Genomic DNA, 25,841 nt, shown 5'->3' with positions numbered 1-25,841 from the left:
CTCTGCTCTACTAATTGTTGTTGATAAATTGGGGCTGACAAAGTTATGTCAACTGCAAAATGAATTTTCGCCAAAATATATGAACTACATTTTGACAGACTTATAAAAACGACAGGCACACACACACACGGACAGCAAAGTAAAAGGCCAACAACAAAATAAAGTGAAAGAAAATGATGGGGGAAAAGCAGCGCAAGCACAAGTACATGTACACAAACAGCTGAGGTCAAAATGTGAATGCTCAAAGCGAAAAACGATATTCGAGAGAAAAGGTGGCAAAGATTTTGAGCCTGATGATGAACATCCATACTTTGTGGGGTCAAAGGGAGCTAGTATCTTGACCACTGCTGTGCAGTGAACATCCGATCCTAAAGAGACAGTCGTAAATAAAGACAGCAGCCGAGGCAGTAGAAGAACCAGTTGAAAAAGCAGTCGAAATGCGTGCCCGAAAATGATGAGAATGCTGAACGGTGGGGGAAATGAACGGAAAATTGCAGCAGAAATTCATTAGAAAATTGAGGTAAACGAAATAAAGTCATTAGGCGTGAGATTTGTAATTTATTTAGAACGAACTGGCTTGACTTTAGAAAATAGAAAATATTCTCTCTGTTGTCTGTGAAAATAAAAATTTAGTTTGATTCAAATACTTCGTAAAGTTCATTTGTGTACCCTTGGAAATTGTCTTTCAATTTTAGTAAAAGTATTATGCAATCAAATTTTGAGTCTAAAGCTTAGTGAAGTTTTCTGGTTTCTAATAACTTTTTGGTGAAACTAGAAAATATCCAACTGAGTCAATTGACTGCAAGAGAATTTAAACTACGACCTTTAAAGTTGTTCTGCTAAATTCTTTGGTTTTATTTCAAGCTGAGGAATTTCCTCAGAATTATTAAACCATTCATGATAGTATTGCTCACATTTACCTTAATGAGATACGTTTTCGGTTGTGTTGACCTAAAAATGTGAACTAGGTGTTCATTTCATCCAGAAGCCACAGGAGCAGGATCGGATTTAAGACCTCCGGCAACTCGGGTCTTACAAATCCATCTATAATGCTTCTCAAAACTAATTGTCAGATATTTCGTTCTGCTTGCCATGGTGCGGAATTCTGACGGATAGTGGAAAAAGGAAAACTAAGCGAGCAGCGACAGTCAAAAAATTTGCGAGCCGAGCGTGAACGGCAAAAATCTTGAGTGAAGTTTAAAAGCTTTTTTCTACTTTTGCCACAACACAGGATGGAATGGGGAAAAAGAGGGGAGGTTTGGGTTGGAAAGAAGGAAAAGCCTGGGGAAAACTTGCAAGGAGAGGGAAGCAGTGGCAGGGAAGCAGTTTTGAAGTTGAATTGAAATGCGCTGAATGGCAGTAATTGCCTGAATATGTTACACATGCACACACATGAATGCTCTAATCGGACGACTGACTGTGTGTACTATATGTATATATCCATCCGCAGGGGAGTGCGAGTGTATATAGTAAGCGGTATAAGGATACTTTTCCTTTTTTCGGGCGAATCATTTTTCTGCCACGAGGGAAATGGAGGAGCCGGAGACACACTTTTCATCTTTTTTTCCCCCGGCAGCGGGCCATAAATAGTGGTAAACTGCAACTGCCTGCAACTTGCAACTTGCAACTTGCGACTTGCGACTTGCCACACTGCCACACAAGAACAAGCCAAAAGAATCTGCCTGCTCCGCAGTGCGGAAATGATTTAATGCGCTCGGCAACTCCTCAGCTCTTAGCTTATTTTGTTAAGAATTTTATTTTCAATTCGCCTCGCTGACTGCTGACTGCTGACTGCTGACTGCCGCAAAGTACGCAACGCAACTCGCCTTTTTTGTTTACGGCCGCCGAGGCAATTAGTTTTGTCAGTTGCCCCACGAATCGAGTTTTTCGGGAGGGCCGCAGGAGGAAAATGCACACACCCCCTCTCCCCTCTCCGCTCTTTCCTCTGTCGCGTTTCCATATTTTCCAGCTTTTCCAGCGCCGCACTCATGAATCATATTTCCCGCAGATTTTTTGCGTGCGGCTCTGCGGTCAGCAATTGATTTAATTTCGCACAGAATGCAGCGGGCAATTTCATATCTGGAGGTTAAACGAAGTCATTTCGAAATGACAGTTTCGAAGCTCTCTTGTATTTATCACCAGTTGATGAGCCGAATCTGGCCTTATAGCAACCCGAGGTGAAAATAAACCATTGTTTAGCAGCCGTTAAAGAAACCAGCGCATATTTATACTCACCTTGTGGCAATCCTTGTATTTTGTTTGCATTTCGCTCACTTAAATAACCTGCCGCTCGAAGCATTTGTTGCCGGAACATTGAGATCCACTTCCCAAATCCCCGAATTCGCCATCGACGAATTGCAAACTCAATTGAGACTGGGGATTCGGTGTTCGGTATTCGGTATTGGGTATTCGGGGTCCTAGGACCTTCGAATCCTTCGTCTTGGAGGAGCTTGTGGCCCAGCTGCTTAGAATATTCATTTCAATTGACATTGCCAGCACGTTCGCCACGGCAACTGGGAACTGTTAACTGCTAACTGGAATCTGGCAGCTGCACAGCGAGAAATAACTGAGTTGTTTAAGCCACTTTTAATTACAGCTAAATAAATAAAAAAATAAAATAAATAAATCAACTAAACCTAAGGTTTCCCAACTCAACATGATATATGTATATTTTGGAAAATATTATTATATTTTGTATTTCGTTTTAAGAAGAACTCAGTTGGTTTGAATTTTAACTTATACGATAAGCTATAAGCCAATACATTTATTCACCTTAATATAATATATAATATAATTGGATAACGACTTGTACTGTGTATCAAATTAGGAATCACAATTAATTGTTTAAAAATCTTAAATGAGATTATTACTGTACGCTCTTGATTAGAATGAGGTAAATTGCACAATTTGAATCTGCCTAAAATCCAAGTAGTCCTCAGGTTCTTGGCCAAACTTTTCGCTCAGTGCAGCAAGTGCTTACTGGCAATAGCTGGCGAACTACTGGTTGGCCTTCCGCAGGAGTTGGGCGTTCCTAGGGAGTGCTCACTGTTTGCTATTTATACGCCAAAATGTCACTGATAACGAACTTTCCTGCCATCGAATGCTGCTCCTTCTGCTGCGGCTAAGAAAACAATCAGACAATTGCCACAGGACTTTGCGCACTTTTCCGGCTGCAGGCTAACGCACACTCACACACACACACACAAACACACTAACACATATACACACTAACACACAGACACATGAGGGGCTGAGACAATAGTTGTTCATTTGTATTTGGCTTTGGCAAACTGCAAAAACCAAGGAAAAAATTAAGAACAATGTTGAAGGAAACTTTTTGCGCAGCATTTTAATTGCACGCAAAAACTTTTAACTAACTAACAAGCCGAAAACTAGGCAACACCTCACTGAACACACTCACACACACACACACACACAACAGAAAGCACAAAGAAAGCAGGAGGAGGAGGAGGGGGAGGGAAGGGGCGTGGGGAAAATAGGGAAAAGCGAGATGCAAAGGCCAGACTAAAGCCAACTAAACAAAAGCGACTTGGGGCCGAAATCTAATTTTCAAACATTTACGTTTTAATTTTGCCTGTTAACAAAACACTATCCGTTTCTCAATGCAGTGAAAGAAATTCCCTGTCATCAAAAGAAATTAATGAAATAGGAAAAAGATATGAAGGTAATTTCATAACTTGAATAGTAAAGAAAAACTATTGAAAATAACCATTGGGTAAATAAATAAACAAAAATGAAATCTTATAACAGACGAATTTTAATTTAAAACTCTTTCAATTCGGATATATCGCAAAAACATTCGTTGAAAATTAACCCGAGTGGCAGGGAAATACTACATTTTCCGCACCAATATTTTTTTCCGTGATTAAAAAGAGGGAGAGGAGGGGGGGAAATCCACTGAATAAACATGAGCAAGACTCCCCCGCAGAAACCAAAAGATTGAAATCGAGTCCGCGTTATGCTCAGTCATAGCTGAGGGATAAACTTTTATTGCCGGCCCAGTGGGCGTGGCCACCTGGCAGCCGCCCAGCCGCCCAGCCAGCCAACTTCCAGCAGCAGCTGGTTTAACTATGTAATTATTTATTTTAAATCGTTTTCCCTCTCATCTTTCCGCATCACGCGAACGGTGGGCGGGGGAGGAAGAGTTTCCCGGGGAAAAACCGGCGGGGAGAAGGGCAATGAAGTGTTCGCACACGAAGGGCGTGGCCATTAGTTGGAGGTAAGCGCTACTCGGTTACACGGAACTGGCTTAGACCAGATATGCAGCGGCAATGTTAAGTCTCTGAAAACAATTCCCTGATTGCAGGCTAACTAGCCAATAACCCGAAATAATGAACATATGATTGTCTTGAATCCGAAATACGAACCAGAAAAAACTTATATAAGCTAAGTAATTAGTTACATTTGCAAAAACATCAGACACAAAGCTAGAAATTAAACGTTGCCCGGGGTTTTCTGGTTGGCCATAAGTGCTGGATTGGATCTGTGTTGGCATTCCATTAGCTATTGGACTCATTGGCATTGAAATGCATTAGCTGCCGTGTGGACGGGACTCAATCAAAGGCGTCTCCTTGCTGCATATTTAATGCCGTCATATGCCTAATCCCGATTGCCTGCTACCACATATCGATTAAGCGGCATTTATAATGGAATCAATAAAACACAAGTTCCAGCCGCAAGCCCAACTTGGCCAAGACATTGTGCCAGATTCAAGTTGCTCCGTCTCCAAAGTGCACTTGCAAAAAGTTATGGTTAGTTATTCCGAATTAGAAGAGCTACAATAATAATATTAAAATATGGCAATTGATATGATTTGCTTGCTCAAAATAAATGAGATATTTGTTGTTAACTGCAGCATTAAATACCCTCAAATCTCTTTGATAGTCTCATTCTATTCATTGCTTTCCAATTGCACATCTTTTCTCGCAGTGCAATCTACATTGGCACCCGGGTAAATAATTGCATTGCGTCCTTCTGAGACGATGTGCTCTTTGATATTGCATTTCATCAATTGTTTGCCATCGTTTGACCTCACCAACCACACACACTAACACTCACACACACAGGGACACACACACACACTCGCAGGCGAAAAGGACAAGCTGTCGTGAGCCGTTGGCAATTACGAAAGGTGAACTTTGACACGCGTAATCAACACCTCAGCATTCGAGGCAGGCGAAGGGGGGAGGAGCCCAAATCTGTTTAGCATCCTTGTGCCGGCCGAGCAACTTTGATGTCCTGGCTTACCATCCACACATTTGCGGCGAAAAGTTCGCCTTTCATTTTCATTCCGGTCCCGTTTCAGCGACTTAATATTAATAACATCGAGCGGCGGCTGCTCATCCAGCGGCTAACACCCTGCCACGCCCCCTGGGATCCCCCGGCCCCTGCCCAAAAGGTGACCATATTGTCCCAGGGCGCGCTGCTCGAGAGCCAAAGTGGGGCGAATACCTGGCTATAAATAAGCAAAATATATTTTCGTTGCATATTTTACACTTTGTATCCTTTGGCCTGCTCCAATAATTTATAAATGTTTTTTTAGCCGATTCGAATGTGTTTCTCAACACCTTTATTCATCGCATTTTCTGTTTTTTATGATCTCTATTTCGGATGAATTGATTGTGTTTAAATTCAGATATTGTTTTTGATTTTAGGTGTATATAGAGAAGCAGGAAATTAATGAAGCTATTTCTTCAGTTCAGCTAAGGTATTCTAAGCTTTGCAATTTTTGAACTACGGTTATAAATTTTATATTGTATATTGTAACCTTTACAAAAACACTAAATGTATTTTATTGGACGTCTTAATAAAATTTAAAATAAATAAAAAATATTTTCATAACCAATTTGAAACTGTTTCTCTACGACTTTAACCGTCGAATGTTGATACAGTTAAGCTTTCTTTTTCCCATAATTATAGCATTGCAGATAGGATTTGGCTTTTAAAGTCAGATGTGTAAAGAGGAGCTAAATTTGAATAAAATTATTTTATAACTCACAATGTAGTGCAATTTCCTCAACATTTTAAAAAGGCCCTTGAACTAAACTGTATCATGATTATAAGTTATATATTATACTGTTGAATATGCATTGCCTGTGTTTGCCTGAGGGCACCTTTTTATAAGCCCTTGTTCATCGGTCCATCGGCCACTGTGACAAACTCTGGCCTTTTTGTGCCGCAACTTGTACCTTGACTTCGTCCAGCTGCTCGGGAAATTTTCTGTGCCTAGCGGCGGGCGCAGCGTCGCGGTTGAGCCTGATGTTGATGCTAATGTTGACGTGGCCCTGCCCTTGATGTCAACAACAGCAACACAGCGGCCAACAACTACAACAACAATAACAACAACAGTAGCAACAGCAACAGCAACATAGAAAAGACCAGCAACAACAACATGAACAAGCAATACAAGAAGCGACAGCGAAGCCGACATCTTTAGCTTTAAACTTTCTAAATGACCCGAACAACTTTTGAGCAGCTGTCTGGCGGGGTTTGCAAGTTTTAGGTTGCCATCAAAAAGGCAGCGCTGAACTCAAGGAGGCAGAGTTTGTGGGAAGGGAGCGCAAATAAGTTTCATGCATGCAAATTTCACTTTAATTTGCTTCAACTGCCCACGATGCTGTTTAGTCCGCACGAGGCGCACGGGGCGTATACGCAATGCTGCCTTGCAATTGCATAAAGGGATAAGCTGATGCCTGGGCATTCTAACTGGGTCATTAGAGCGCATCAGTTGGTGGAGTTAAGGACGACGGAAAAAAGCAGCTATATGCTGTTGCAGTCCGAACTGAAATCCACAAAATTACTCTATCGCTAATGAATTGTTTGTAAAAGGTATTATATTTAGTGGTTTAATTTAACCAAAATTATTTCAAATATGCGAAGTGTGTAAGTAGGTTTAAGGCTGGTAGATTAATTGAGGAGGGATCACAAATGTTTGCCTTGTTTCTAGAAAAGAGCTACCGATCGTAAAGTTCTTCAGCTACAGTTATCAAATGAAAATTGTAACCTAATTCGAGGTTTCCAATTAATCATGTTTCCATTGGCCGAGCAGTTTTATTTTCCCCTCCCCTGAGAGTCGATGCATCTCGGGGGATTTCCGGCAAGTCCAGTGAAGTAGTCATCCCAAGTTCCCATCCTTCCTTCCTTTCCCCCCCCCCTCTCTCCCCTGCTCGAAACGAAGCCCTGTTCTTTGGTCCTGGCAATTGGTTTAGATCAGTGAGCTGTGCAACGAACGTTCTCTCTCCGTGTTTGCAATTTGGTAGGAAAATATCCGTAACGTTAATATGTAGATGCTGTTCGCCGGCTAATGGTTTCGTCCGTCGGTCTGTTTCTGTTTCTGTGTGTGTGTCTGTGTGTGACATGTGCATGTGTGGGTGTGGGTGTGGTCGCTTTCGGTCGCTTTTCCTGTTTTTCTTACTGCAAATTGTTGATGAAGGCCCGCTCGTTGTTGTTGTTGCTGTTGCTGTTCTTGTTATTGCCGGCATTGTTGTTTGTTGCCAGCATTGCCATTGCTGTTGTCGACAACGATGATGAGACTTGGACCAGCAACTCTGGGAACGGTTGAGGGGGAGGCGAACCATTACGGCCAGGGGCAGGGGAATCTGGATCTGGAATGGGAAAGGGAAAAGGAAGGGGAACGGAAAAGGGGGAAAGGGGAAGATCCAGGTCCAGAGTTCCACTCGAAGTCGCAGTACTGAACGGATAAGACTACGGTTCGTAGCTAAAGGCCCTTCAAAGTATTCTTTGGAAACCTCACGGATTGTTTAAAAGCTTGTCTCTGAAAAAGATCAATCGCTAACTCCCGCATTTTATCGTTGTTATTCCATCCCCTTTAAGTTTATACTAAATCTCGTTGGTTTTATTTTGATAACCTTTATAAAATGATGAAACACATTTTTAAAAGAACTTAAATTGCAACAGCTTGTTCGCATTTTTAAGTGTTAATGGATATAACGTTGTTATTTCCTTTTTCGAAATTTACTTTTAGCTTCCACACCATAAAAAATGTAAAATAAATTCTTGATCGGCGCCTAAATCAATATGTCAGCATGTCATAGATGTATGAAAACTAGTATTTCACTTTTAAAGCAAAACCAAACAACTTTTAGCTATTTATTGTGGAATATAAGACGGAACTGCCTGGATCGAACGGTTATATCCTAAAGCTGCCACGAAGAGTTCGCAAAAATTATACAAATTTCATAGAACTAACTTCATAACTTTAATGCTTTTTTAAGCTGTTCAAATTTCCCATTAAACTTTATCCAAATCAACCAACTGTCACAGGGAAAATTATTATAAAGTCTCTCGAGATACGGTGGCTTTTATCAACTTTGGAATTTAAAAAAAAAGTGGATATAGATAGGACTATTTTTTTATGAAGCTGCAATGGGAAAATAGATTAATAAATAAAAAAAATCAGCAAAATTTTTGCTTTTTAGAGAACATTTTATTTTGTTTTTTTTGCCATTTCCATATTGTGATCTTGGGATTATCAGCCCTGCAAAACGGCCTCGGTTGCGTTCCTGTAAAATATAAAAAAAGGTCCAAGGAAAATCCTGGAGGAAAATAGCTAGATGGCCAAAGCCGCTCAGACAGACACTGGCCCCGAGTGCAACCGAGGAGATTCCAATGAACGAGATGATGATGATGATGACTATGTCGTTGATGTGAAATAAAGATAACGACAACGTTGACAATGACTATGACAACAACCCAATGACACTTTAACAGCTCTTGCAGGTGCCTCGCTTCTGCCACTGTGTGTGTGCACGTCCATCCATATATGTGTGTGTGTGCATGTGTGGGTGTGTCTGGCCTCATCCTTTGCTAACTTAAATCTGTTGGGGTACATTAACTTTCGGACAAATCTTAAGGGGCTGCAGATGGACGAGGATTGCGACTGGGGATGGGCAGTCGCAAAGAAGGATTGTTCTTCTGTTGAAAATGAGGGGAAGAAAACTGGGAGGTTTTCTACCCAATAAATAAGGCTAGCCTTCAAGGATCTACCTTGAATATAATTTATATATTGTCAAAACTAATGAATAGCCAAAACTGCATGAAAATAACTATTTATTAGGTGTTACCTGTTGTTATTGAAAAAAGCCTTGCTGCAACACTATAATCAACGCTCCTTAAAACGAGTTGACTTTGTAAGTCCTTGTATTAAACAGGACTGATTATGGTTTATCCTTCTTTCTTCTTTCTTCGTTTAATCCTTATTTTCGTGCCATAGTTTCTGTGGATGATGGCACACATGCACGTCTGCATCTTTGTGTATATGCAAAGTGCACTTCATGTGTACTAGACCTTGATCCACTCTGCTGATTTCACCTTTTGCCTTACCGTACAGTAGTACTCCCCTAAAGACCCTTTCAAAATGTGGTTGGGACTGAAATAAAAATTTAAAAGGGTGTAGTTTAATGATAACTCCTTTTGGATTTACTATTTGTCTTTTTAACAATAAAACATTTCTTCACAAATAAATAAATACAAATTCTGTATTTTCAAGGATATAACTATAATTGAATTGATACTACAAATGGCGTAAACAATTTGTCACTTTATTTTGAAATTATATGTTATTGCACTGCCAATGATCCCTGTAGCATTCTTTTTCAGGGACTTTGTGTGCGGGTTGTTTATGTGCAGGACTGTTGTTTTGCATTCGCCCTCCCTTTTTGGCTGTCTGTTTTTATTAGTCCTTTTTGTAATCACTAAAGCCGCCCACTCAACTTACCCATTTTCCCGGGATTTCCCCCTTGTTTTCCAACTGTTATTGCTTAACTGGTGTTGATAATAACGATGATCACGGAAGAAGCGCAGGAGAAAGGAAAGCCAGCAAAGCAGCCATAATTTTTCCATGTGAACAGAGTCGCCCCCATTTTCTCGATTTTCCCTTTCTGCATTTTGCATTCTGTTTTTTCTGTTTTTTTTTTTTGTTTTTTTCCCTTGCCCCGGCTTTCTTCTTCTTTTTGCTTTTATCTGTTTTTTTTTTTTCATGGGCAATTTTCTTTATGAGTGTGTAGGGCGCTGTCGAAGAGCTTTATTGAAATCGTGGCGAGGGGATGGGGGGCCTGGGGATCTTATTGTTTTTATACCTTTAGCCAAGTCAGGCTTGCTCGTTAGCCATGGTCGTGACACACATACACACACAATGCACACACCGATACTCCCGCACACACACGCACACGCACACGCACAATATGTTCGCCATGCAAATGAAGTTAGTTTTTGGTGCTGGGCGGATGAAAAACAACAGAAATCTCATTGCTATGAAAAAATTTCCATGGACCCAAAAGCCATGGCCAGGAGAACCTGTAGATTTGGCTTTTAAAAGCACATTAAAAGAAATTGCTCGACTTTGCGATGGGCGCAAATTGAAGAAAAATACGTGTGCGTGTGTGGAGCAAATATTCGGTGCATGGGTGGGAAAAATTCTTTCATGTTCGAATTTCCCATTGGAAAATTCTTAGAAAATGATTGTATAGTTATACAAGTAATAATATAATCACTTATTAATAATCTTTATTTTCTTATCTTTGAATTAAACACCTTTCAATCAGTTCGCCTATGTTTTTTGCCCTTCAGATTTATTTTTTATTCGAACTGATTTGTCAAAACATTCAATTTAATTGGGAAAAAACACGTTTTTCTCCTCCTGTTTTTGGCTTTTCCTGAGATTTTCCCCCTGCCCTTTTGCATGAGTGTGTGTGCGGGAAGTCTGACAATTTCTAATCGAACAGATTACATGTGTTTCTGCCTTTTAAAATGCAAATTGAACTTGTTAGCAAGCGCAAAATGAGAGCAGATTGTTGGGGGAGTGAAGTGGGGAGGACTTCAGTTTTCCGCAGCTGAGGAACTGTGCAGGCGATGGCATTTTTTAATGGGCTCGGGCAATAATAGTTGTTACTTGCGGTGGCCCTTCGGCGGGCGGGGACTTCTCCTTCTCGAGGAGGAGCTCTCCGCGTGGGTGGATGGATGGCATAAACAATGGCTGCACTTTGTCTTCGGCCACTCGCGACAAGGCCAAAGGGAAATTCATCAAATGTGACTGGCTCTGACGCACTTCCACCACAGACTCGGTCCACTTTGGTGGGTCCCCCCAACCCCCCAACACCCCCCAACACCCCCTCAGTCCGTCCACTCCTCCTTGTTTGTCAGTTTTTCTTTGTGGCGTCATTTGACTATTTTTGCTCTGCCTCGTTGGCTCTGTTAATTGCTGCTGACATTTGTCACCTCCTCCCTTCCCCTTCCCCTTCCCCCTCCCCTCCTCCTTTGAACCCTTTAGGCCTTCGGCTCCCCGGTTGTAACCACTTCCATATGCTTCCATCTGAGCCCTTTCGAAGGAGGCTCGAGTATAATTTTGGAAGTGTCAAGGTGACTGTGAGATGGCTGGCTGGCTGGTTATTTAAGAAATAATTGCTGCTTTAATCCAGATTCTAGATAGGTTTTGAAATTGTAAACGCAAGTTAACTGAATAACAAGATAACATTTAAGTGTATTTAATTTTTAATGTTGGCACTGCATATCAACATTCTTAGACCGAAATCAGTTGTATAAATTATTTTCTAATGCAACAAATAACAAATAAATTCCAAAGGCTTATCGAATTCGGAGACTTTTCAACCCTGTAACCACTCGACCCTTGGCCCATCGACAACCCTGGTGGGTTCCATTGTTGGCAACACTGTTTGTTTGAATTGTTGGCTTTCTTCGGGTCTCGTTTGCCCCTCCCCCCTCACCACTTCTCCCCTTTTCACATCCTTTTTTCGGTGCTCCCCATTCGGCCTTGGCTTCAAGTGGCGCCACCCCTTCCCCCTTCCCCCTCCGTTCCGTTGGCTCCTGGTTCCTCGTCCAGCTGTTTGTCTAAGAATTGAAATGTCATGCAATAAATCTACCCCACACATACGCACCGAAGGATGCACCCATGCACACTCGCACATCCTGAGGCCCAGGCTTTTCAACAACTTTTCACATTTCCACATTTTTGCATGAACTTTTTGACGATGTCAGATAGTTTTGTGCCCGTGCGCTATTGTTTGAAAGTGCACCAGCTTCGTGGCGAGGGGAGGGGGCCAGAGGTGGGCAGGAGGTGGGAGGGGGGGGCAAATAATGGAGGTGTAGATGCAGGCCGCCTCTACACAGAGGGCGTGGCTGCCACGCCTACGGTGCATCAAGTGCGTCAGCAGCAGTACACTACAAAAATACATATTCCAATCAAACGAAAGGAAGAAACGAAAGAGTTTCCCTTATTGATTTAGTCAAAATATTTAGCAAATGAGAGGCCAAGCTTCTTATCTTATTAATCTTATTAAAGATACAGAAAATGAATTCCCTTGAAATATCGAAAAAAATTATTTCCAGTGCACAAACAACAACAACGAGAGAAATCATCGCATTCATTATGATTTTTATTTCTCGTTTTTCGTCTTTCAATGGGCACAAGGGTTGGTTCGGGCTGTTTGGGCCAAAAGTTTGACTTTAGGGCGTAATTTCATTGCAAAATATTTGCAGACACACACACACACACACACACAGACAGAGACACACACAAGCACACAGAGAGATGTGCTGAGGAGAGAAAGAGGCACTGCGAGTGAAATGTTTAATAAATATATACATTCAGGCAACATTCTTGCTTATTGTTGCTGCTTGCACGAGTTAAAACGAGTTAACAGAGGAAAAGCGCAGGGCTAACAGAAAATGAAAAGACAATGAAAAAACAGCTGAATACATCCATAATTTTATTTTTATTCTCATTTTTATTTATATTTTTTGTCCGTCGCTCTCAGCTCCTCGTAACTATTTGTGCTTTGCAAGCAGCACCGAGAACTATGCATTATTTGTTAGCTGTATCCCCAAGCAACACACCCCCCCCTCCCCCTCCCCTCCCCCTTTTCTTACCCTTTTTATACCCCTTTTTGGCACCCTTTGAGGAAATAAATTTCACACATATATTTTTGCAGTTCTGCCATAGGAGCTGCATTCTTTTGAGGGCAAGCATTCCCTCTTAATTTGGTTGAACAAATTACAAGGGACCCGTTTCCGGTGTTTTTAGAAAAGCATAGATGCGAATGCATTGAAAATGCTGATCTCTTCTCATCACAATTTATCAAGAAGGATATGCTCAAATTATCTTGGTTGCGGCTATCCAAATGCACAAGCTTTATAATCCTGAAATTGTTTGGTTTAGAGATAAAAGTCAAAGTTATACAATTTAGTAAGGTTTAATAATTAAACTAATAAAATAACTTAATTGTATTCCCGGGATATACCACAAAGATTTTTCCCCCGTTCATTTATTTTTATGTTAGGGAATTCAGATTGATAGAGTTCCTGTTCCTGACTCTTCCAAAGCTGTATCAATTTTTTAAGCAGCTACCCCTCCACCTCCCCCTCCACCTTCACCTTCACCTTCCTGGCTTTTTGTTCCTTTCGCATTGCATTTTAGTTTGACTGTATGAAAATTCTTCTAATTGGCAAAACCAGAAGTGTGAGAGATTCTGTGTTCACGTTCGTAAGTTAGTTTCGAATTTTCACTTGTAGATTTCCGTGTGTGTGTGTGTCTGTTTGTGTGCTCTTTTTGTACAGAGCCATCAAGTGTGAAAATGACTTGTTAGCAGTAAGGCACAAAAAACCTGTAAACTGGTTATTTCTGAATTAACAATGAAGCACAAGAGACGTAGAGCTATTTACAACAGTTGGGAAATATCATCTAATGTTTCTTTTATTTTAATTTCTTTCCAACAAATGTGCTCTCCAATAGCAGTTAAATGATAATTACTAAGTTTGCTTTCTTTATTGACAACGAATAGCCATAAAAACAAGCTGTAAAGGGCTCAAATTAAAGCCCAATTATGGCCAATTAATTCCTGCACTGACTCCCGATTCTGATTCCGATTCTGATTCCGATTCTGATTCCCGTCAATCCGCAATTGCAATTGCAGCAACTACCAGCAGATCCAGCACCTGGGATACTACGGACACGAAATCGGCACCGAGAGCATCTCCCAGCAGCAGGGACTCCAGGACAAGGGCTACGAGGAGTGGGTCGGCGAGATGATTGGCATGCGTGAAATCCTGCGACACTTCGCCAATGTGTCCGTCAACGATGTGGTCGGCATGCGAGCTCCATTCCTCAAACCCGGCCGCAACACCCAATACAAGGTGAGTTTTTCTTCTTCTTGTTGTTGTTGCACGTGGGGTGGTGGCAAAAGGGGTGGCGGAAAGGGGGTTCGAGGTGGCAGGTTGGCTGCTCTGCACAAAAGAAATGCAAGCAATGAGAACGTCAATTGACATGCAATTGTCGAGTGCGATTTCTTGAAATCAGAACCAGAGGGATGGGGAGTGGAAAGGGAAAGGGAAGGGGAAAGGGGTAGTTGGGGGGGATGGACCTTCGCAGGTTCGAAAACAGAATCGAAAATCGAAAAGTGATTCATTTAAAGCTGCAGCTTCAGTTTCTGTCAACACAGCCAAACGGAATGGCTAAACGTGCTCAATTTGTTCGCAAGCCAATCGAACTGCATTCCCGTTTAAGGTTTGATTCACCCTGATTGACTCGAATCTTTCAGGAACTTATTCAGTTATTGTTATAGTAATTTGTTACGAAGTGATTTAAAGGTGGATAAATCGCCTTAGCACTCTAAAGCAGCTTATGCCAAATCTTTGGATTACAAACATAAATTGTTCTCTTAAGATTAGTCAAGGATTTGATTTAGTTCTTTAAAATACGAAATCACAGAGAACCCAATTTAGTAATGTTAGTAGAATAAGCATATTAAAAGTACATGCAATTTCTTTTTAAATCACCATCTTAAGGGGCCTTCAATATGGTTGAACTTTAATTCAAACAGTCCATGCCTTGGCTTGAAATTATAATGAGGTGTGGTTGAAAATCCAATGAGGCAATGACAACCGAAACCCGTAGCATAAACCCCCCAAACACGCGTACCCTTTGTTTCGGGCGGAACTTTCTGGTTGACATGACGTGACATGACATCAGTGTCACAACTCATTTGCGTGCATAACGACTCAAGTGCCCCATCATGCGACACCCACCCATCCATCCTCCCAGTCCACCTCCAAATCTCGATCAGACTCGTTGGCATATTCACGCGCTTAAAAACATATCAATGGCCAATCTCCTTATGCAGACAGTAGGCCAAAGTGACATGACGGCCCATTGGAGTGAGAATTCAGATGGGCTCGTCACCCATTCCTTACTAATTCCTTAATTTGTTAACAGCCAATATTAGTTTCAGCTCTATTGCGTAAAACGATAGCAAGTGAAATTGGAAACAAGAAACTTTATAAAAGTAAACTAACAAGAGTTTTTCATTCCTAATAAATTACTATTAGTACTGTCCGCTTCAAGGTATACTGATTAGTACGACTACACATCTCTGCAACTATTAGAAAGAAAAAGTCATGTCCTAATTCTCATTATTATTGCTGTTATTTCCATGGCAACTCTTTGACATAGATGTCCGGTAATAAGAAATACATTTATTCTTGATCACCATCCTATTCAATATCTTTAGTCAACACTTGCCAAAAAATTTGAAAATACAATGTAAGGTAACCTACATGAATAAAGCATAATGGGACAATTCTGTTTTTAAGCTCATCTGATGAAGAATTTCTATAAAGTACACGAAAATGGAAGCTTTAGGCATCATTTTAACCGAAATGGCAAAGTGCGATTCCTAAAAGCAATTTGTTTATCATTCCTACTTGAGACAATCATAACAAGAAATAAAAAGTCTGCCGAAATATTGAAATCTTTAATAAAGCACAATATTCGCTGTCTTAGAACAAAAGCCCTTTGATGTTATGGAAAAATTATGAACATTGTGTAGTTTACTAAGTTTTACATCCTACTTCTGATATTGATATACAATGGTTCTGATAAAATCTAAAAACCAAAAGCTAATACCTTATTGTCGCAATCTCTTTATCAGGTGCTGGAGGACTTTGGCTACATCTACGACAGCTCGATCACCGTTCCGCCGGTGCCGGTGCCAGTGTGGCCGTACACGCTCGACTACAAAATCTCGCACGAGTGCAAGAGCGGCACCTGTCCGTCGCGCACCTTCCCCGGCGTGTGGGAGGTGCCCCTGAACACGCACTACGTGGAGGGTTACGAGGGGGGCCACTGCCCCTACCTCGACCAGTGCGTGCTGCACAACCTCGACGAGGAGGAGGTCCTCCAGTGGCTGCAGGAGGACTTCTCGCGCTACTACGAGCAGAACAAGGCGCCCTACATGATGCCCTTCCACACCAACTGGTTCCAGACCAAGCCCCTGGAGAACGGCCTGCACAAGTTCCTTGACTGGGCCTTAGAACTGTGAGTACAAACTGTCTATCATACATTCCCAAATAATAGTTACGCGTATTGCCTAAAAAATTAATTACCATGAAGCTTTACAAAATCCAACAATCATAGATTATTTCTTAGTTTATGTTATATTTTAAAAGTATGATTTAGGGACTGTACCATTTTGGTATTTGTTATTAAATGTTTTCACGCTGCAACGCTAGGTTTAAATTTATTTGTGAATAGGAATATGACTTAATGCTGTACAGAAAGTTAAATGTTGAACCTTAAAGCTCCTAAGTGTTGAATTCATTTGGAAAGAAGTTTAAATCCGAAACAAGTGAGTTGTTTCCTCACCTAAGAATCTCCTGAGTTAAGCACATAAAGCTCCCCGTTTAAACACATATTTCAAATTTTGCATTTTTTGATTTGTGGAAGATATTCTGTCTTGACTGATTTTGTTCGAATGTTTTTCTTATTTCGTTGGGGGGTGAAGGAGGAGGTTCGTCTGCGTGGGCGTTTCAACCAATTCTGTGATATGCACAGCTCCTCTAAATTTTTTATAAAACATTGTTTTCAGCTTTTTCTGTTTTCGGCTTATACACAGTATATTTTTATTGTTGGTGTTTTCATAATTGAAAGCCAACTTTGGAACAGGCTCTCCTTCTCCCCCTCTCTCTCTCTCTCTCTCTCGTGCTGTCCCTTTCTATTCTCACACTCACACACACATACACATGGGCAGCTGGCGTTTCCTGCAGTGCACTTCCGATTGCCGCTGGCAAGTTTTATATTCAATTAAAAAAAGCCAAGAGAGATGAGCGAGATGAGAGCTGAAGAGCTGAAGAGCTGGAGAGATGGGGAGAAAGTGGGCTCGGAGAAAGGAGCGGCAGGAAGAAGCAGCAGCAGCAGCAGCAACAGCAAAATTGGCAATTGCTTTAAAAATTGCTTGCAGAACCGGTGGCACATGTTGCCAGTCCGTCGACAGGTTGAACAGAAATCCACAAGCCCCCGAAAAACCCTCTGCGAACAACACCCCTGAAATATCGCACAATGCACAGAACCAAAAGAATAAAGTTGATTACTAATTAGCACAAAGGTGTTCGAATTGATCAAAGTAAAATGTTGATCGAACCGAAGAACTTGCCACAAAATACAACATTGTTTCCTTTAAAAAAATAAAGAAAAATGATGCAAGTAGTTCCGTTGAGTTATCCACACTTATTTTGAACGGTGCATGTGTCGAATCCTGCTGGCAGTCACTCAACCATATGCACAACTCTCAGCGGAGTCTCAGGCGATCCCCAGCCCTTTCCCCAGCCACTTTCTCCTTTCTCTCGCCCTTTCGACCAGCGAACAATGGCGACGCTGCGGTCAGCGCTTAAAAAAATCATCAGCAGAATAAGAGCAGCAGTTCGGCTCGGATAAGGATACGGATAAGAGGGAAAAAATCGCACGTTTTAATGAGAAAAGTTTAATTTTGTTAAAGTTTCATTTTGAAAAATATCAGTGCAGGCACAGGTCAAGAAAACGGGGGCCGCACACATAGTGAGTGAAAGCAGAAAGCAGAGAGGAGAAAGGAGAAAGGAGAAAGGAGAAAGAGCGGGCTGCCAGGAAGGGAAAACAAACGCCAAAACACGACGGCGGAATTAGGGGTCGTGGCTGACTGGAAAGCCATGTTAAGGCGCGCAAAAAACAACGCAAGGCAGACAGAGACGGCAGGCTGCCAATAGAAAGAGATAGACGGAATGGGCGAGCAGTGCCAGCTGAAAGGGACGACAAACAAGCGAAAGTGGTACAAAACTTGCTTAATGAAGTTATGCTGATAGAATCGCACTTTGTCATCGACATTACTCAAGGGATGTGTGCATGTGTGCGTCTTTTAAGCAAGTGTGTGTGTGTGTGTGTTGGCCATGTTATCTGACATCTTTGTTTGTGCGGAGCGGGTTACACGCTGGATTCTACGGATAAACGACTTCTGGCCATCAAAACAACTCCTGCAAAAACAGGTGGAGTTAGGTCGGCTTTCCAAAGATAACATTGCATTGCATAAGCTTCCATATCGGACTTAGGGTAACTTGGGTAAACTTTGGCTTGCTTTGGTGTTTCAAGAACTTTTATTTGTGCAAAGGATGAGCCCAGAGGAAAAACAAAGTGATAGAACAATTAAAGGCTGGTTAACCAGGTTAATATTACTATTAGCGGAGTCCATTCATTTTAAAAGAAAATATCTGAGTTGAATCATTTTATCCAAAGTAAAGGGAGATAACGAAGATCATTTAAATCAGAAGAACCCACCCCTTAAAAAAGGGGATTGGTTTTTTTTTAGAAGACAACATACAATAATTCCTAACCCGAAATCCTATTTTATTTATTATTTAGCAGCTACATGAGAAAAGATTCATAGGTTGGTTAAAAGTGGAAAGCAATGCACATGAAATGTTCGGAAGTACAGCCACTGACTGGTTATCCTTAAACAAGAGCCAAATGTATTTGAGGGCGGTAACAAAACGCAGACATTTTAGTGTTGCCATTTTCACAACTCTAGAAATTTCAACTTCATTTTCGACACTTTGCCGGCGCCTGTTTTGATACGCCCACCTCCCCCTACAGCCGCCCACCTGATTCACACCTCATGCATTAGTTTACGGCAAGCTGGGCGAGGAGTTAAAAACTATAAAGATCTGACCTCGACGGTGGGCGCAAGGGCGAAAGGGAAATGGGAAATGGGAAATGGGAAACGGGAAAATGGGAAGGTGGAAAGGTGGGGAATCGGGGAAGAAGCGAAAGAGCAGCTGCTGCAAAACTATTCCTCGCACAATTGTACGAAGTTTTTAATTAGTGTGAATGACTTTCAACATTGCGTTGCCGTTCGGACCAGGCTCAAACAGGACCTGAAGCTGGATCTGGATTTGGATCTGGAGCTGAAGCTGAAGCTGAAGCTGAAGCTGAAGCTGAAGCTGATGCTGATGCTCTGGAGAGCCCCGGGAAATGGGAAAGCGGTAAAGGGATAAAGGGGAAAGCGTCTGTCGTAGGGCGGAGTGTACAGTACTGTACTGTTTGCATGAGATGCCGGAAAATGCGTACCCCTTTTCAGCACGAGCAGCACGAAAGAATGCCGAAAGTTTTCTTTAGCATCAACTTGCTTAGACCCTCCACACCTCTCCCCCTCCTCCCCTTTCCCATTTTGCCACGCCCACGCGGCCCATCATCATTACTCTTTTGTCTCGGTCCACAGGTGTACACCTGTACAGGTGCACTGTCACTGTGGCGAACACATGTGAAGTGGTTCGCTATAAAATAAGTTTCTGGATTACTCACTTTCCAATTCATTCCCCTTGGAGCGCTCGATTTTAAAGCACATTTGTTTTAGTTTTACCTTTAAAATTAAACAAGATCAAAGGTTTAATCATGCAGTTACCTCTACTTGTTATTAAATTGTAGTTCGTCCAGTGACATTTTGATGGAAAGCTTCAAATTATGGATAAAAATCGAATATTAGGAATGTTCGGTTTAAGTAGTGATATTTTAGTTTGGATCAAGGTACAACTAATTTGGGACAGGTAACTTAGCTTATGCTTTCGGATTAACATTAATAGTAATTAATTATACTGCCTAATTACGCAGAAAGACATCAAGAAATTACTGGGAATGTTCCCAAGAAATGTGTCATGTCAACATGGGGTGGAACATTAGAAACCTCAAAAAAATAATTCCAGCGATGCAGAATGGGTTTTCCCAGTAATAACACATTAGTTTCTTTCCTTAAGCTAATTTAAGCTAAGTAATTAGCTTAGGGTTTCGGCTTAAGATAACTTAGGTGGCCCTGCAATAGCACTAATGATTCCCGTAAATCCACAGACCCGACGTCTACATCCTGACCGTCACCCAGATGCTGCAGTACATGACCGATCCGAAGGAGCTGCGCGACGTCGGACAAATCGAGGCCTGGAAGTGCGACAAGAGCGTGGCGGTGGCCCCCAAGCCCTGCAACATCTGGCAGACGTGCGCGCTGCCCTTCAAGATTCCGGAGCAGAACCTCACGGACACGCGCTACATGGAGACCTGCCGCGAGTGCCCCAACGTCTATCCCTGGCTGGGCGACGCCGGCGGCACGGGAATCGCCGGTCGGGACAACTACATCTTCAACGCTGATCCCGAACCCGTTGACGATGGAAAGGAGTAGAGGGAGCGGGATCCAGGGATCTGCCACTTTTTCTGCCTTTTTTTAACCCACTCCGATTCTTAGCCCGCTTCTTACTATTAGTATTTCCTCTCCTGTCTTTTCCCGTCGCGAGCTCAGCAACTTCTAACGCATGTGCCAGTCATCGCGATGCAATAATGAGCTGCCCCTTTTCCCCTTCTTGTTTGCAACCTCCTTCTTGATTTTTCTCATTGTCCTGTCTCTCCTGTCTCCTGTCTCCTGTCTCCTTTCTCCTGTCCTGTCTTCCAAGTTTGCCGCTCCCCTAATAGTTCTTAAGCGAAATTGTGTCAAATTGTTCTTAGTTTTTAAGCGACAAAATGTTTGTAAGAAGAGTGTTTTTGTTTAAATAAATTGACTATTTTTCTACTTGCGTGTCGTTTGTTTTGTACTTTTGAAAAATATTACAACATTTTCAGGAAAAATGAATCGAGTTTCTCAAACTTTATTAATGCCTGTGCTTTTATTTTCGTTAATCGTAGGTTTATTAAAAATAATTTTTGAATTGTAAGGAAGTATTTGCAGCTCAAATTATAAATATGTATATTCTATCGTCTTTTTTGGAATATTTAGAGCTCAAGCATGAAGATTGAACGTTCGGATTCAATCTTTCGAGATATAGTAATTTTTTGCTACTAACATTTTTGTAAGAAATGGATTTCATTGAAATTGTATTACTCCTATAAAAGCACACAAAAGGAAATTAATGCAAAAAGGTAATTTTCAAAGTCGATTAAACTCTAATTCTTTGTTTACTAGCATTTGTAAGTCGCTAAATTTGTATGAGAAATATAGCTTAATATTCAGTGTCCAACCAGACATACGAAATTTTTATTGTTTTACATTCGAAAGGAACTTTTAAATTTTCTCGAAAGCTTAATTTAGCTTCTTGAAATATTTTTAAAATATTTGAAATATTTTAAAAAGGTTTAAAACCGAGTAATGTTATGGAATACCAATTTGGGGACCTTAGACGGATTTCCAATGCAGCTGCCTATCAAAGAGAAACAAATAATAATAATGTGAAACTGCAACCTGTATCCATGTTTCACTTATTTACGAACCGTTTCAATTAAAATGTAGTCCGCCGCCCGACCGAAAGTTTGTCTCCGGGCGAAATTATGGCCAGTGGAAAGTTGGCAACAGGGTGGCCGAGAACGATGCCCTAAGCCCCGACTACGACAATCCCCTAAAGTGCTGTTCAGGTGGCTCATAAATGCTAACTGACAATCGATAACTGCCGGACATAAATCACGGCGGAATCGGCGGTCCTGATGGCGCCATCTGGGGGTCGCGCTTGGCTCCCAAAAGTGTGACCGAGTCCACCGAAAATAGAGCGACCACACACAATTCAACAACTCGAAAATTGCATTTATGCATTATTCAGCGAAACTAGAAGCTGCAGCCAAAAGCGCAATTTGCAACTTTTGCCGACAATATCAACTATGTATTTAAAACAGAAATTAGACACGACACCGGCAATAACAAAAACAACAAGGGCCACACGTGGAAAACGCGACGCTATCAAAGGCAGCCCTGTTTGTAAATGTATAAATATGTACTCGAAGAAATTAGAAAATTAACTCTTCACGAATGAAGTGCCCTTCGGCCAAATTTGGACAGTTTAATTAATACTCCCTAAGCAGTGTTAACATTACATTTTATTTATATTGAGCTTTGAGTGTAAAAAATTGGCATACATAAATTGGTTCTTTAACAAAAAAACAAATCAATTTGAATGTATTGGCTTGATAACTCAAACTAAATGGGGTCAGATTTATTTAAAGCTTTAAAAATGTGTTATTTGAATAATGTCTAATGAACAGGAAACATATTTTTGAGGATGGAAATATTTTTTGTAAATTGTGAGCTCAAATACCTTTATTTGCTCCCAAAGGTATTAGTTTCGGAAATGTTTTCAAGTGTAGTAAGCAGCCAAACAGCTCTGACAATACGCGCCCAAAGGGCGGTGAAAAAATCACAAAACTTTTACAATTTCAACGGGTAAAAAACGTCCATAGCGTCAAAGGGAACACGCGCGACGTGTGTGTGTATGTATGTAGGTACATGTGTATTTTTATGGGGTGCAAGGGCGTAGGCGTGGAGGGGGGAATGGGGACAGGGTGGTTCGCCAAGGGGGGAAAGGGAGTAGGCCATGGCCCGAACAAACGCAGGCGGGCGGATGGCTTAAAGCGCGACAAACAACATCCGCCGCCATTGTCGCTGTTGTGATCTTCTAGACCAGTGTTGAACAGGTCGAAAAGGATTTACTATTTTAATAGCTATTTTTAAGGTATTATTAATGTATATTGCTTACGAAAAGTGGTAAGAAACTTTTTCCTTGCTTTATTTTTATACCCTTGCAAAAGCTCCTTCACTGCGTTGCAAACTTCTGACTGAAATTATAATACCCTCTGCAAGGGTAGAAAATCGTCATAGCTTCGATGTTGTTTAACCATTATGGATTTTGTTCGACATATTTGATGACTGCAAGGGTATAAAAGCTTCGGCTTTAATGATTTCTTCGTTCAGTGGAGAGGACGTTAGCACGTCATCATTTAACCTTAATCGATCTCATATTTAAATTTGTATATTATTATTTGTTTAAGACAAGTTATCAAGTATAAAGGTATGAATATAAAAACTTAGATCCTAGTTAAAGTAAAAGTGCCACCCTTTTTTTTACTTCCACAAGCCGCGAAGCTCAGTGACAATCACGAATGATGGCACAGTATTTTTGTTTGATGTTGTGGATTCTGATCGTAAACGCTCAGCGAATGGCGCTTTCACGCCTACATTTACACCCAGTAGCCTGCTTTCTGTAGGGACGTCATAATTCAAAAGTTCTCACGCCTATTTTATGGTTCTCTCTTGTTTTTATTGCACAAAATTAATTTTTATGCTGCCTTGGGAAAGTTTATTTTCAAAAATATGCGCACCCACAAGCTTGAATTTCAACATTTTCTGAACGATTATTGTTATATTTCAAGATATAAACATGAATGAAAAACTATAGTGTAATATTCAAAAGTATGCTATTATATCTGAAATAAGTATCCTCCTCATAAGCACTTTTTTTGCAACCAGTTCCCCAACACTGGACCCACAAGCATAAAAGGATGGGAAGGCGTAACAGAATGGGGAAGATTGCGAGACAATGAGAGGGGAAGTGGGGAAAAGGGGGAAAAGGAGAGAAAGGGAAGGGGAAGGGGGTTTGTTACCTCGCTTCGTGGTGTGCTCCTTTTCTGTCGTTTTGCAAAAGTTTTGTTTTTCGGAACAAAACTACAAACACAAGCAAACATGCGCGTTCACACACTCGCACACTCACACAGACGCTCAGGCAAGGAAACAGGACATGAAAGTGCATTCATTGCTGCTGTTTGCCCGCTATATATATACATATGTGTGTGTGTGTGTGGGTATTTGTGCGCTTGTAGCTACTCCTAGCTTAAAATGAATGAATAAAGTTAGTCAGACAAATTGCATTTTCCGAAAATATTATCCCAAACAAGTAATTGAAAATTTGTTGGTCGTATTTATGCCCCCATTCCCCACTAAAAAATATGTGTGTCCGAGGATCGTGGAATAGAAGTTGAAGGCTATGAATTGGTATTAACAACTGGTAAATTAAGCCAGGGCTGTGGGCTATATCCTGATTGGCTTCAGAGTTCTTAAAACCGAATTCAAGAAAGTAATACGATTTCGGAAAGCGGAAGTCTATATGAGTTATTATTTATATTTTCTTGAAGGCGCTAAAGTAACGCATTGCCCACTTAATGTCTCCATACCTTACAGATGTCCTTCTCACAAGCTACTTTTCTTGTTAAATATATTATTTAGTACCACATTGCTTAGGATAATATCGACGCTTTAAAAATCAATTAAGGAAGCTAATATACCCCTGCATTGAAAACAGAAATTTATAAATCGAGTTAATTCATCACGCTTTAAACGTAAGCTTTGGTATTCAAATTAGCAAATTAGATTTGTTAAATACAGAAGTTATGTTGATTATGTTGTTCATTTTCAAAAGAATTTTTAATTTGTCCAAATAGACTGTCTTCCATTTTCGTAGTTCTTGTAAGAGGAAATGCTCGCATGTTCAAGAAGATTACAATTTTTGACGAAAAGCCAGGAACGAGAACATTAAAAATTTGTTATTTATTATTCCCGTTACTCAAAGGATGGAATGGTATAATGCATAGAACTTTCGATTCTATAAGGTGTATACACTCGTAATTAGAATGATGCCATGTCCATGGCAAATGTAGTTTTCAAAAGTTGTTAAAGGTTAAATTTAAACGGCAAAAATAATCGAAGCCAACGAAGTTGGCATCTGAACCTCAATAATATCGTTACATAATTGCTCAGTTATTTTTTTAATGTTTGTACCAGATTGATCTTAAAGCGGTATTAAGCGGTATTAAACGCTTTAAAGAATGAATTCTGGTGTAAATAAAATAAAATAAAAATTTATTTGTAATAATATTATACCTACAATATAAATATCTGGGCAAATTGTTTAAAGATTTATTTATTTATGCTCGGGTTATGGAGAAATTACAAATTACCTCTAACCCATACTTTAGCTTTAGCAACTAGGCCTTAAACTTTATATGTTTAAATAAAAACTCTGCTTGTAATGCAATGTGTACCTTCAATATCAATCATACTTTTGGCTTAGTCTTAACGAGATAGCTTTTAAACTGAGACACTAGTTTACACAGAACCGGAGAAAATAATCGATGCAATGGTTCATAAAATTCATGACACCTTTAAAATTGTCTCGTATGCGTAAATATTAATTAATTAATTAAAATAAATTATACATTTGAAAATTTTAATAGCTTAATGATATCTTAAAATTGAGTGTAAGTGTGGGTTATAATAAACTACAATAACAATAACTAGTTGTAACTAGGGTTTATTTTGGGTATAGTAGTAGTGATTAGGAAAAGGGATTTAATTATAATTATAAAGCTGATTACGACACTGATTTTAGTCAATTTGAGTGCGCCAAAAAACAATTGCACTTTCATTTTGTACCTTTTTAGTTTGGATAAAAGCCAGCTTTAAGTTATCCGTCCTGGCGTAGACCCATTTCCATGACTCATACTAAGTGTGCGTTTTCCAACTTTTCCGATCATATGTTTCGCCAAGTGTTTGATTTAAAGGGAAGTGAAACTTTGCAAAGTGCTCTGTGGGTGTGAGGAAGTGCTTCTTTCTACACGTACGCACATTTTGCAAACTGCACTAAATTAAGGTAACTCCATGCGGTTCCCCTGCTCCCCCGTTTCAAGCCCCATT

General features: G+C 40.6%; 1 protein-coding gene across 1 annotated transcript in view; it reads left to right on the top strand.

The window, feature by feature from the left end:
• Positions 1-20,903, top strand: part of LOC108101433 (chitin deacetylase 1) — a 46,277-nt gene extending 25,374 nt beyond the window's left edge. Inside the window, exons 6-8 of the mRNA XM_017205761.1 lie at positions 13,968-14,187; positions 15,981-16,366; positions 20,195-20,903. Coding sequence (XP_017061250.1) covers positions 13,968-14,187; positions 15,981-16,366; positions 20,195-20,519 — 931 coding nt within the window. The 3' untranslated portion in view covers positions 20,520-20,903. The remainder of the gene's footprint in view (positions 1-13,967; positions 14,188-15,980; positions 16,367-20,194) is intronic.
• Positions 20,904-25,841: the final 4,938 nt, after the last annotated feature.

This window comes from Drosophila ficusphila, unplaced genomic scaffold, assembly GCF_018152265.1.
Source record: "Drosophila ficusphila isolate 14025-0441.05 unplaced genomic scaffold, ASM1815226v1 contig_197, whole genome shotgun sequence".
NCBI classification, from domain to species: Eukaryota; Metazoa; Arthropoda; class Insecta; order Diptera; family Drosophilidae; genus Drosophila; species Drosophila ficusphila.
This window is presented reverse-complemented; position numbering and strand designations above follow the sequence as displayed.